Genomic DNA, 14,578 nt, shown 5'->3' with positions numbered 1-14,578 from the left:
AGGACCAATAGCTCCAGAAATTACATTTCTCATTGAAGTACCAGACCCTCACATGCTTAGGCTGGGGTGACAACAGCAGAGATCAAAGGGAATGGACAACCTAAGAGCACTCTAGTAGTTGTGAAGTGGTGTTTGAGGAAATGATGAGATCTAGGTGGAAAGGGCAGGTAGTGTTAAGGGTGCATGTTCAGCTTCTGGAAAGATAGTATTTCCACTCTCTGAAAAGGGGAAGTCTGGAGAGGGTCATGTCTTGGTGAAGTGAATGTTAGGTTCCTGGTACCTGGATGCTAAAGATTGAAGAAGCTTTGGGTGGGGGACAAACTCTCAGGTGGCCCCCGCCATGATCCTCACCTCCTGCTGTTTATACCTTTATGTTATTTCCTGCCCTTGAGGATGGAAAAGAGCTGCAACTTGTTTCTAATGCACAGAATATGGCAAGGTAAGGACATGTCATCCCTAGTCACCCCTGTGATTATGTTACATAATTGTGCTATAAGAGTTCATTGCATACATACTCTGTATAGAAACTCTCCTCATTGATGAAGTAAGCAGTTATGTTGGGGAAACCCCCATTGCGAAGAATAGTTGGTGACTTGTAGAAACTGCACATAGCCTCTAGGAATGCAAAGACGTCTTACTATCTGTTGATGCAGCAAGCAGACAGTGTCCTCAGCCCTGGCACTGCAAGGAAAGGTATTTTGCCAAGAACCTGTTTGAGCTGGGAAACATCCTTCCCCAGCTGAGCCTCAAGATGAAGATTCAGCCCTGGCTGATGCCTTGATTGCAGCCTTGTCAGACCCTAAGCAGAGGATCCACCTAAGCTGTGGGATTCCTGCCCCACATAAACTGTGAGATAATACATGAATATTGTTTCAAGCTGCTACAATTGTGGTAACATTACACTGCAATTGATAACTAATATTGGTGGCACTTGCTATACCTAGGCCATCTGTGCCACAGAATATTTGACTTCCAAGAGATAGTTCGGTCCTGTGTTTCCTCCATGTGCCCAGGGATAGGAGCACATTTTTTTCTCCAGTGACCTCTCCTGACTGGTGAATGACGACCCTGCAGGCTCATTGCCTACAAACACATATACAGAGATAAACCCACTTCCTCACTTGGTACCCATTCCACCGTCCATGATCCAACAATGGTGTTCAAGTTATTAGGTTGGTGCAAATGTATTTGTGGTTTTTGCCATTACTTTAAATGGCAAAAATTACGTTTGGACCAACCTAGTAATATTACATTTCAGGGGCTGTGGTATGCTTTTTAACTTAATTTAATTAAAATTTTACTTTATCTCATTGTGGTTTTGATTTGCATTTCGCTGATGGCCAGTGATGATGAGCATTTTTTCATGTGTCTGTTGGCTGTATGAATGTCTTCTTTTGAGAAGTGTCTGTTCATATCCTTTGCCCACTTTTTGATGGGGTTGTTTGATTTTTTCTTGTAAATTTATTTGAGTTCTTTGTAGGTTCTGGATATTAGCCCTTTGTCAGATAAGTAGATTGCGAAAATTTCCTCCCATTCTGTAGGTTACCTGTTCACTCTAATGGTGGTTTCTTTTGCCGTGCAGAAGCTCTTTAGTTTAATTAGATCGCATTTGTCAATTTTGGCTTTTGTTGCTGTTGCTTTTGGTGTTTTAGACACGAAGTCCTTGCCCATGCCTATGTCCTGAATGATATTACCTAGGTTTTCTTCTAGGGTTTTTATGGTTTTAGGTCTAACATTTAAGTCTCTAATCCATCTTGAATTAATTTTCGTATAAGGTGTAAGGAAAGGATCCAGTTTCAGCTTTCTACTTATGGCTAGCCAATTTTCCCAGCACCATTTATTAAATAGGGAATCCTTTTCCCATTTCTTGTTTTTGTCAGGTTTGTCAAAGATCAGATGGCTATAGATGTGTGGTATTATTTCTGAGGGCTCTGTTCTGTTCCATCGGTCTGTATCTCTGTTTTGGTACCAGTACCATGCTGTTTTGGTTACTATAGCCTTGTAGTATAGTTTGAAGTCAGGTAGCATGATGCCTCAAGCTTTGTTCTTTTGACTTAGGATTGTCTTGGCAATGCGGGGTCTTTTTTGGTTCCATATGAACTTTAAAGTAGTTTTTTCCAATTCTGTGAAGAAAGTCATTGGTAGCTTAATGGGGATGGCATTGAATCTATAAATTACTTTGGGCAGTATGGCCATTTTCAGAATAATGATTCTTCCTATCCATGAGCATGGTATGTTCTTCTATTTGTTTGTGTCCTCTTTTATTTCACTGAGCAGTGGTTTGTAGTCCCCTTGAAGAGGTCCTTTACATCTCTTGTAAGTTGGATTCCTAGGTATTTTATTCTCTTTGAAGCTATTGTGAATGGGAATTCATTCATGATTTGGCTCTCTGTTTGTCCGTTAATGGTGTATAAGAGTGCTTGTGATTTTCACACATTGATTTTGTATCCTGAGAGTTTGCTGAGGTTGCTTATCAGTTTAAGGAGATTTTGGGCTGAGGCAATGGGGTTTTCTAAATATACAATCACGTCATCTGCAAACAGGGACAATTTGACTTCTTCTTTTCCTAACTGAATACCCTTTATTTCTTTCTCTTGCCTGATTGCCCTGGCCAGAACTTCCAATACTATGTTGAATAGGAGTGGTGAGAGAGGGCATCCCTGTCTTGTGCCAGTTTTCCAAGGGAATGCTTCCAGTTTTTGCCCATTCAGTGTGATATTGGCTGTGGGTTTGTCATAAATAGCTCTTATTATTTTGAGATGCGTTCCATCAATACCGAGTTTATTGAGAGTTTTTAGCATGAAGGGCTGTTGAATTTTGTCAAAGGCCTTTTCTGCATCTATTGAGACAATCATGTGGTTTTTGTCTTTGGTTCTGTTTATATGCTGGATTATGTTTATTGATTTGCATATGTTGAACCAGCCTTGCATCCCAGGGATGAAGCCCACTTGATCATGGTGGATAAGCTTTTTGATGTGCTGCTGGATTCAGTTTGCCAGTATTTTATTGAGGATTTTTGCATCGATGTTCATCAGGGATATTGGTCTAAAATTCTCTTTTTTTGTTGTATCTCTGTCAGGCTTTGGTATCAGGATGATGTTGGCCTCATAAAAAGAGTTAGGGAGGATTCCCTCTTTCTATTGATTGGAATAGTTTCAGAAGGAATGGTACCAACTTCTCCTTGTACCTCTGGTGGAATTTGGCTGTGAATCTGTCTGGTCCTGGACTTTTTTTGATTGGTAGGCTATTAATTATTGCCTCAATTTCAGAGCCTGCTATTGATCTGTTCAGGGATTTGACTTCTTCCTTGTTTAGTCTTGGGAGAGTGTAAGTGTCCAGGAAATTATCCATTTCTTCTAAGTTTTCTAGTTTATTTGCATAGAGGTGTTTGTAGTATTCTCTGATGGTAGTTTGTATTTCTGTGGGGTCAGTGGTGATATCCCCTTTATCATTTTTTATTGCATCTATTTGATTCCTCTCTCTTTTCTTCTTTATTAGTCTTGCTAGTGGTCTATCAATTTTGTTGATCTTTTCAAAAAACCAACTCCTGGATTCATTGATTTTTTTGGAGGGTTTTTTTGTGTCTCTATCTCCTTCAGTTCTGCTCTGATCTTAGTTATTTCTTGCCTTCTGCTAGCTTTTGAATGTGTTTGCTCTTGCTTATCTAGTTCTTTTAATTGTGATGCTAGGGTGTCAATTTTACATCTTTCTTGCTTTCTCTTGTGGGCATTTAGTGCTATAAATTTCCCTCTACACACTGCTTTAAATGTGTCCCAGAGATTCTGGTATGTTGTATCTTTGTTCTCATTGATTTCAAAGAATGTCTTTATTTCTGCCTTCATTTTGTTATGTACCTAGTAGTCATTCAGGAGCAGGTTGTTCAGTTTCTATGTAGTTGAGTAGTTTTGATTGAGTTTCTTAGTCCTGAGTTCTAGTTTGATTGCACTGTGGTCTGAGAGACAGTTTGTTATAATTTCTGCTCTTTTACATTTGCTGAGTGCTTTACTTCCAACTATGTGGCCAATTTTTGAATAAGTGTGATGTGGTGCTGAGAAGAATATACATTCTGTTGATTTGGGGTGGAGAGTTCTGTAGATGTCTATTAGGTCCATTTGGGGCAGAGTTGAGTTCAATTCCTGGATATCCTTGTTGACTTTCTGTCTCATTGATCTGTCTAATGTTGACAGTGGGGTGTTAAAGTCTCCCATTATCATTTTATGGGAGTCTAAGTCTCTTTGTAAGTGTCTAAGAACTTGCTTCATGAATCTGGGTGCTCCTGTATTTGGTGCATATATATTTAGGATAGTTAGCTCTTCCTCATGAATTGATCCCTTTACCATTATGTAATGGCCTTCTTTGTCTCTTTTGATATTTGTTGGTTTAAAGTCTGTTTTATCAGAGACTAGGATTGCAACCCCTGCTTTTTTTTGTTTTCCATTTGCTTGGTAGATCTTCCTCCATCCCTTTATTTTGAGCCTATGTGTGTCTCTGCATGTGAGGTGGGTCTCCTAAATACAGCAAACTGATGGGTCTTGACTCATTATCCAATTTTACAGTCTGTGTCTTTTAATTGGATCATTTAGTCCATTTACATTTAAGGCTAATATTGTTATGTGTGAACTTGATCCTGTCATTATGATATTAGCTGGTTATTTTGCTCACTAGTTGATGTAGTTTCTTCCTAGTAACGATGGACTTTACATTTTGACATGTTTTTGCAATGGCTGTTACCTGTTGTTCCTTTCCAAGTTTAGTGCTTCCTTCAGGATCTTTTGTAGGGCAGGCCTAGTGGTGACAAAATCTCTAAGCATTTGCTTGTCTGTAAAGGATTTTATTTCTCCTTCACTGATGAAACTTAGTTTGGCTGGATATGAAATTCTGGGTTGAAAATTCTTTTCTTTAAGAATGTTGTATATTGGCCCCCACTCTCTTCTGGCTTGGAGAGTTTGGGCTTCCCTTTGTGTGTAACCCGACCTTTCTCTCTGGCTGCCCTTAACATTTTTTCCTTCATTTCAACTTTGGTGAATCTGACAATTATGTGTCTTGGAGTTGCTCTTCTTGAGGAGTATCTTTGTGGTATTCTCTGTATTTCCTGAATTTGAATGTTGGCCTGCCTTACTAAGTTGGGGAAGTTCTCCTGGGTGATATCCTGCAGTGTTTTCCAACTTGGTTTCATTTTCCCCATCACTTTCAGGCACACCAATCAGACGTAGATTTGGTCTTTTCACATAATCCCATGTTTCTTGGAGGCTTTGTTCATTTCTTTTTACTCTTTTTTCTCTACACTTCTCTTCTCACTTCATTTCATTCATTTGATCTTCAATCGCTGATACTCTTCCAGATGATCAAGTAGGTTACTGAAGCTTGTGCATTTGTCATATAGTTCTTGTGTTTTGGTTTTCATCTCTATCAGTTCTTTTAAGGAGTTCTCTACATTGGTTATTTTAGTTAGACATTCGTCAAATCTTTTTTCAAGGTTTTTACTTTCTTTGCACTGGTTACGTAGTTCCTCCTTTAGCTCTGAGAAGTTTGATCGACTGAAGCCTTCTTCTCTCAACTTGTCAAAGTCATTCTCCGTCCAGCCTTGTTCCGTTGCTGGCAATGAGCTGCGTTCCTTTGGAGGGGGAGATACGCTCTGATTTTTTGAAATTCCAGCTTTTCTGCACTGCTTTTCCTCCATCTTTGTGGTTTTATCTGCCTTTGGTCTTTGATGATGGTGACGTACTGATGGGGTTTTGGTGTGGGTGCTTTTTCTGTTTGTTAGTTTTCCTTCTAACAATCAGGACCCTCAGCTGCAGGTCTGTTAGAGTTTGCTTGAGGTCCACTCCAGACCCTGTTTGCCTGGGTACCATCAGCAGAGGCTGCAGAAGATAGAATATTGCTGAACAGCCAGTGTTGCTGTCTGATTCTTGCTCTGGAAGCTTCGTCTCAGGGGTGTACCCCACCATGTGAGGTGTGAGGTGTTGGTCTGCACCTAGTGGGGGATGTCTCCCAGTTAGGCTACTCAGGGGTCAGGGACCCACTTGAGCAGGCAGTCTGTCCATTCTCAGATCTCAGCCTCCGTGCTGGGAGATCCACTGCTCTCTTCAAAGCTGTCAGACGTGGGCATTTATCTCTGCCGAGGTTTCTGCTGCTTTTTGTTTAGCTGTGACCTGTCCCCAGAGGAGGAGTCTACAGAGGCAGACCGGACTCCTTGAGTTGCAGTAGTCTCCACCCAATTCGAGCTTCCTGGCGGCTTTGTTTACCTACTTAAGCCTCAGCAATTGCGGGCGCCCCTTCCTCAGCCTCGCTGCTGCCTTGCAGTTAGATCTCAGACTGCTGTGCTAGCAATGAGGGAGGCTCTGTGGGCGTGGGACCCTCTGGGCCAGGTGTGAGATATAATCTCCTGGTGTGCCTTTTGCTAACACCCTTGGTAAAGCGCAGTATTAGGATGGGAGTTACTGGATTTTCCAGGTGTTGTGTGTCTCAATTTCCTTTGGCTACGAAAAGGAATTCCCTTCCCCCTTACACTTCCCAGGTGAGGCAATTGCCTCACCCTGCTTCAGCTCTCGCTGGTTGGGCTGCACCCACAGACAAGTGCCAACTGTCTGACACAACCCAGTGAGATGAACCCACTACCTCAGTTGAAAATGCAGAAATCACCTGTCTTCTGTGTCACTCACACTAGGAGCCAGAGGCTGGAGCTGTTCCTATTTGGCCATCTTGGGCACACCCCCATCTTTTAATTTTTTCACACGTATGTTTATTGCAGCACTATTCACAATAGCAAAGACTGGGAATCAACCCAAATGTCCATCAGTCACAGACTGGATTAAGAAAATGTGGCACATATACACTATGGAATACTATGCAGCCATAAAAAAGGATGCGTTCATGTCCTTTGTAGGGACATGGATGCAGCTGGAAACCATCACTCTCAGCAAACTATTGCAAGAACAGAAAACCAAATGGGAATTGAACAATGAGATCACTTGGACACAGGAAGGGGATCATCACACACCAGGGCCTGTCATAGGGTGGGGGGAGGAGGGAGGGATAGCATTGGGAGATATACCTAATGTAAATGACCAGTTAATGGGTGCAGCACACCAACATGGCTCATGTATGCATATGTAACAAACCTGCACATTGTGCACATGTACCCTGGAACTTAAAGTATAATAATAATAATAAAAATTTTACTTTATCTTACTCTTCACACCATCCCATGTTAGATCTTATACCTGCTTTATAGATGAGAAACCTATGAGATTCAGAGAGATCAAGTAAACCCAGAACCCAGAAGCAGAAAAGAGGCTGCTCCAAGCTTCAAAACCAAGCCCTCTACTTCCTAATTTAGCAACTCAGTCCTGCCACTCAAAGATGCCTGTGACTTGCTTCTCCTTGAATTCTTTGTCTTTGTCTCCCTGACCACCATTGAACATCTAAACCCACTTAAGCTGTACCAAACTGTGCTGTGTAGAATCTTGAGTCAAACAGTGGACTCAAGCTGGACAAGTTGTTTGTTTCATTGGCTCTGTGATGTATGAATCCTCTGACCTTGCACCAGTCATCTAACCTCTTGATCTCCACAATCCTTATTTGCAAGATAAAAATATTGCACAGAGAGAGATTTTAGATTCTTTCTAGAATTATGTTAAAAGTAAAGAGATGACTTTAGGAGCACTAGATTTAAATTCACCCAGAGGTAGACCTGTAGCTAATGCTGCCTCTTTTTTTTTTAGACGGAGTCTCACTCTGTTGCCCAGGCTAGAGTGTGGTGGCACAATCTCTGTTCAATGGAACCTCTACCGCCCAGGTTCAAGCAATTCTCCTGCCTCAGCCTCCCGAGTAGCTGGCATTACAGGTGCCTGCCACCATGCCCAGCTAATTTTTTGTAGTTTTCAGTAGAGATGAGGTTTCACCATCTTGGCCGGGCTGGTGTTGAACTCTTGACCTTGTGATCCACCTGCCTCAGCCTCCCACAGTGCTGGGATTACAGGCATGAGCCACTGTGCCCAGTCAATACTGCCTCTTGTTAGCTGCTGAACCTTGGGAAGATTATTTACCCCTTTGTGAACTGCATTATTGCTGTTTGTAAAACAAGACTAATAATTTCACTCTCTAGCATTCCCGTGGAGATCAAATGTGATGTATAATTATGTATATGGGACATTTAGCTTGCTGCTTGGCATTTATAGGGGCTCCCTAAATAGGGATGATAAATATTCAAGACTCTTTTTTGATGACTCTTAAAATTTACTTCAACTTGAAGACGTAAATTGAACTGTGGCAGTTCTGTGGCTTTTTGCTAAAATCTTAAGAGGATATTTACAAATTTGCCAGTAGTTTAAACTTAGCTTTTTCTGAAGAGGAGAGTGGAAGTGAACCGTGACCTCTAGAATCTTAACTGAGTTATCCTATGGTGTGAAAATAGATAGGATGGAGGCCATTCCACTTTGCCTTTGGCTGTTGTTTTAACTCTCTTGGAGCAAGATGTTCTACAAAAATTTCTGAAATGATTCTTTCATTGATGTAAACACAGGGACACCCATTTGGAGGAGATTTTCTATCTCCCCTGGGCATCCCATAGGGAAGCTCAAACAATGGGGGATGATGGTATGAGTTTAAACTTTAAGAAAACAGTGCCCTCCTGAGAAGTCCTCTTCAGGCCGTGCACGGTGGCTCATGCCTCATACCTGTAATCCTAGCACTTTGGGAGGCCAAGACAGGTGGCTCACTTGAGGTCAGGAGTTCGAGACCAGCTTGGCCAACATGGTGAAACCCCATTTCTACTAAAAATACAAAAATTAGCCAGGCATGGTGGTGCATGCCTATAATCCCAGCTACTTGGGAGGCTGAATCAGGAGAATCGCTTGAGCCCAAGAGGTGGAGGTTGCAGTGAGCCAAGATTGCACCACTACACTCCAGCCTGGGGTACAAGAGCAAAACTCCAACTCAAAAAAAAAAAAAAAAAAAAAAAAAGAGAGAGAAGTCCTATTCTATAAAATTATAAAATGAGTGCAGCTACCAGAACCATGGGTGTCAGATGCGCACATCCAGCAGGAGGCAGTCTTGCACTCCAAAGGCACTAACTGTGGGCCCCCAGTTCATGCACTCAATCATTGGGCTTGGCTCCTAGGAGTGGAAGTAACTGAATGCCTTCTTAGTTGTTTAAGTTTTAGCAGCTTAAACTTTTGCTTTTTGTAGACTTAGCAGTTGGTTGACAGAGTAGTTGCCTCGGCTCTGATAGGTTTTATTTTTTTCTTCATGCTTTGATGGGGGAGCAGACAAATGGCAGAGCAGCAATACTCAGAGTGGACCAGTGCTGTAGATGTGTAACCACTGAATAAACCAAAAATAAAGAGCCTCTTGGTGACATGCACATGAGTGACTGGATGTCTGGATCCTGGGCACCGTGTGTGGAGATCAAGTGCTTTCAGTTTGCTCATTAGTTGATTTTGGATGTTTATTCTTATACAGATCTTATATGGACACTACATCCTAAACAACATCTTTACGAACTTTTTTTTTTTTTTTTTTTTTTTTTTTTTAGGAAAGCTCTTATATCACATTCCCAGTAGGTACACATGTGTATGTTCGTGCATTTAAATGAGAATTTCTCAGATCACTGCTAACCTTTGCTACATGAGATGACTCTGATATATTGAATTTCATTTTGTTTTCTTCTATTTCATTAAAAAATATAGTTGATACCTATAAAATGACTTTATAATGCTGTAATGCACTATTGGGTCAACATTTGCAGTTTGAAAAACAGTGTGCCTAGACAGTCTGGTGACATTCAGTTTTCAAACTAATCATCCCAAGGTCTCCTCATATTTCCTCAAATGCACATCTTCTGACTCCTTTAGGGGTTTCCTACCCTCTAGTGTTGATGCTTTCCTGGGGCCGCCCTTTGTTCTGCTCTTGATTGAATTTCCTCATAAGTATCACCTGCTTGCCTGGCTATGATGATCATTGCTGCTGTAATGATTCATAAATGTATATTCCCAACTGTGGTTGCATTCCTGAATTCTATATGATGCTTCCAGCAGCATTCCAAACAGTTTCTTGTAGCCTTCTGTTGTACTCTTCATCTTGAACTCAGCATCAAAATCAAAATCATTATTTTGTCTAAACACTGCAACTTCTCTTCTTAGTCTATTAATGGCTCTCTTGTTCCCCCATCTACCTAGCCTGAATATTCCAGGCTATCACTGACTCTTCACTTTCCTTCACCCTCCACAGCTCACCTTTCCTCAGCTCTTGTTATTTTTTTGCTCACAACTTCTCTCTCACTTTTTTTTTATTTTTTTATTTTTTTATTATACTTTAAGTTCTAGGGTACATGTGCATAACGTGCAGGTTTGTTACATATGTATACTTATGCCGTGTTGGTGTGCTGCACCCATCAACTCGTCAGCACCCATCAATTCATCATTTATATCATGTATAACTCCCCAATGCAATCCCTCCCTCCTCCCCCCTCCCCATGATAGGCCCCAGTGTGTGATGTTCCCCTACCCAAGTCCAAGTGATCTCATTGTTCAGTTCCCACCTATGAGTGAGAACATGCGGTGTTTGGTTTTCTCTTCTTGTGATAGTTTGCTAAGGATGATGGTTTCCAGCTGCATCCATGTCCCTACAAAGGACGCAAACTCATCCTTTTTTATGGCTGCATAGTATTCCATGGTGTATATGTGCCACATTTTCTTAATCCAGTCTGTCACTGATGGACATTTGGGTTGATTCCAAGTCTTTGCTATTCTCTCACTTTTCAATTTTGATGCCACATCATCTCGATTAAAAAAAAAAACGAATGGATTCTCATTACCTACAGAATTGAATGTGAACTCTTTAGGGTATGGGACTTTGGCCTCAAATCTTATCTCCCTCATTGCCTTAAATGTGGCCTTTGCTGCACTAAACATTGATCCCCGACTTATGCCCTAGGAAGAAATAAATCTTTTCTAGTTTCTCAGGAATAAGCCTCAATTTTTTTTGATGAATGTGACACTTATCATGTGTTTCCTGCTGTATAATGTCACCTTTTGGATTAATATTTATTTAGTTTAGCATGTTATTAGGTACTTTCTAGAGAGTTGAGATCTGGGAGTCACCTTGAATTGCCCTCTCAACATCGAAAGAGTAACTAAGCCTTATTAATACTGTTCCCTAAACCAGTTATCCTGAAACTTTCATGTGCATATAAATTATCTGTTAGAATAAAGATTCTGATTCAGAAGGTCAGGGATGTGGTTTGAGATTCTGCATTTCTATTTGGCTTTCAGAAAATGTGAGGCTGCTGGTCAGAGAGCCACCCTTTGAGTAGCAAGATTCAAATGTGTCTTTAACCCATCCCTTCTTCCCCCATGCCACTTTTTGGCTTTGAGACCTTATTATTACTTATTCTCCTAACTGGTCTGTCTGCCACCTGTCCCTCCCCACCTCTAGTCTGTCTCATAAAACTATTATCTAATGGATCATTACCTCATTTGTGAACTTCCTAAAACAAAAGTGCAATGGAAATTAGAAATGCAGTCCTTGGAGACCTGGCCGGTGAGCCAGGATTGGGTTAGCAGCCTTGCTTGGAACATCCTTATTCTTTTCCTGTTTCCATGTTTCCTTCTCTGCTAATTCATTTTGGTGAAATTAATTTGGCTGTTCTGCTTTTCCCAAAACACTGATTTTCTTTTTGCCCCAGCCCAAGCCAGGCCCCATGTACTATGGTGCCTGGATTTTTCACACAACTTGAATTTCCAGAAACACCTTCCATGTGTTCTGTCTTAAAGACACCATTGCCAAAACTCTGTGGGATTCAACAACAGTGAGACTGAAGAAGGTGAAAGTTGCTAAGAGGAAAACCATTTGAAGGATAAATGAAGTAGTCCTTCCATGAAAGCTAGCCTCCCCTCTTTATAACTGCCCTATGGTCATTTTGGTCTCGCTGAGCTGGGGTGTCATCCCTGTTGTGGGTTTGCACAGGGGCCTGTGAATTTCAGGTTTTTGCTCTTGCAGAACTGCCTTGTAGGTTAGAGGGAGCAACGCTTTCACACGCACTGCTTTTCTATTGTATTTTAATTTATATTTATTCATTCATTTATCTTCCTTTTTACTGCTGGCTCTGTTGTTCAGTATTAGCTACTATATTGCAAAGTGAACTTTCATTGACCAGGCAGAGGCCAGGGTAGGGCCAGTGAGAGAGAGATTCTGGAGAACAACAGACGGGGAGGAGGCAGAGGTATGCAGTGAGAGTCCTGGGTTTGGGATCCCAGTTCTGCTGACTTGTCTGTATAGTCTTAGAAGTGTGATCCAGCCTCTTTGTCCTGCTCCTCCAATCCTGAGAGAGGTGGTGGAAACAGATTACTGCTTAGCAGGCCTTAAGGACAAGTTATTAGGGCCATACAGAATCTTCTATTTTTTGAAAAAAGCAAACACAACTCTCCTCCCTATAATTATACCACACTGCCCTCAATGCCAGTGAAGTTTTCCTCTGCCCTGTAGGTAGATTTTTGTGTGACCTTCTCAGAAGCAGGAAACAGATTGAAAAATCAGTAATATGTGGGTCAAAAAGTATTTTTCATTCTCGTATGCGTCCCTTTGTTGCAAAGACTGTGACATTCCTCCATGGAAGAAAGCGATGAATTTGGAAGAAAAATCCCAACATAGCTATTTTCCACCCTAAGGAAATAGCCTCTTTTTCCAATGTGTGAATGCATTTTCCACTGCATCCCCAGGGGTATGAGTGTTTCAAGAAGTTTGCACTGTGCTGCTACATTCACTAAACTCCCAAGCCCCACTCCTTCCCAGACCAGCCTCCAGAGTCCCTGCATGTTTCCAGAAACAAATTGAGAGACTGACAAGAGCTCTGCCTGATATGAGTAATAGAAAAATGAACCACTCTATGCAAGGAAGTTGGTGGAAGGTGGGAGGCAAGCAGGGGAGAGAAAGAGATTTTCAGCAGCAGAGGGGACCTCAGAGACCCATCTGTAAGACGGACACTTTGCTCAGCATGATTTCTGCATTTATGCCTATTTAATGGTTGGCAGGGCAATCAATAGATTGCCTGTTACCTGGTTAATCATGGGTCTGTTGAGGGGTGGCAATGGGCATGCTGGCTGTGGGATCCATGGGCTGACAAAAAGACCATTGAACGTTGACTGTTACTATTCTTTCTCTTTCCCCAGGGCAGCCACTGAAGTTTTGGCAGTGTTGCTGAAATCCAGTAAGTACCTCTTTTGAAGGGTGGTTATTTCCTTCCCCTCTGGGTTTAATGAAAGACACCCTCTGGTCCCCATGGCTCTTTCTTTTTTCTTTCTTTTTTTTTCATGAACTACTATTTCTCAAGCACCTATGGCTCATTTCTGACCTTGAAAGCGATAAAGTCATGTCCTGGGTCTTTGGGGTAAGATAGAGAATATTATGGTTGTTCCAAGTACATGACCACAGAGACAAAATAAATATTATCCATACATAATGCCACCAAGACAACGGACGCTGAAGGGGGTATATTGTCTACTGTGGACCTGGTGGATCCTTCACCCCTGTCTAACAGAGCCAGTAGTCCCTAAAGATTGTTGGAATAAACTCCAGGTTCCAGTGGGATTGCCTCCAGGTTCCAGTGGAAGAAAAGATTTTGGCTGGATGGAGAGCAGTATTCCTGTATTTGGTTCTCAACTCAGCTCAGCTCATGAGTCTATTATTCTTGGGCAGGTGGAGTGTTGGGAATTGCTTGGACAATGTTGATGCTGGTAACAAATTTATATTTAAAAGTTGACTCTTTTCTCAGTTACTTGAGTGATTGCAAAATAATAGCTCTGGGGTTCTGAATAATTTGAGGATTTTTTTTGCCTGGTAGCCCTGGCCTAATTACGTTGGGAGCCAATTTCATGTGTGCAATATAATAGGAGGCACAATGCACTTGGGAAGGAAGAAGTCTTAGCTTAATGTTTTTACTCATTTTTTCTCCTTACCTCTTCATCTATTTTAATTTGGCACCTTGGAAACCAGCTGCTTCAATTGTGATATTTGTTTCTCTACAGGGAGCCTGAGGCCTGTGGGTAATAGGTGAACTTTAATAAAACTTTTAAATAAATAAATAAAAATAAAAACACTCTCTTCCCCCCATCCATACGTCTCTGTCAACTATAAGCACAGAGAAAGAGCCAAATCACATGCTGTTTCCCTTTACAGACTTGGAAAAATTGAAGCTTGAATTCATTTAGTTTATTCAAATTTGATATGAGACACAAGTCTGTCCACAGCTTAAAGACCTGCAGGTAGAATGGAGGTGGTAAGAGCAGGATGGGGGAGTGAAGAGGAAGGGGTTATGAAGCCCTGGAGATAGGAAGGGTTGGAAAAGTGTTACCTGTGGGTTCTGGGGAGAGGACCATTCATTCTTCAGACTGAACTTGCTTCAGGTTTGGCATCTCGGTTCTCATTATTTATCTGCTCCCTTGGTTGCTCCCAAATGCCCAGTGTTTGATGCAGCAGGGTGAGGGAGTGTTGAATTGCAGGAGGAAAAGATGCTGAGAGCAGCCTGGTAGGCCAGCCTGTAAATGTCATGCCTTGGGAAAGAAGCTATCTCTCAAATCCC

The 14,578-nt window shown here is 41.6% G+C and overlaps 1 protein-coding gene across 1 annotated transcript in view; it reads left to right on the top strand.

Annotated features, from left to right (window-relative positions):
* Nucleotides 1-14,578, top strand: part of LOC104669579 (cytosolic carboxypeptidase 4) — a 232,417-nt gene that overhangs the window by 141,515 nt on the left and 76,324 nt on the right. Inside the window, exon 6 of the mRNA XM_030931043.1 lies at nucleotides 13,170-13,207. Within this exon, the coding sequence (XP_030786903.1) occupies nucleotides 13,170-13,207 (38 nt within the window). The remainder of the gene's footprint in view (nucleotides 1-13,169; nucleotides 13,208-14,578) is intronic.

Source organism: Rhinopithecus roxellana, chromosome 5, assembly GCF_007565055.1.
Source record: "Rhinopithecus roxellana isolate Shanxi Qingling chromosome 5, ASM756505v1, whole genome shotgun sequence".
In the NCBI taxonomy this organism is placed as follows: domain Eukaryota; kingdom Metazoa; phylum Chordata; class Mammalia; order Primates; family Cercopithecidae; genus Rhinopithecus; species Rhinopithecus roxellana.
This window is presented reverse-complemented; position numbering and strand designations above follow the sequence as displayed.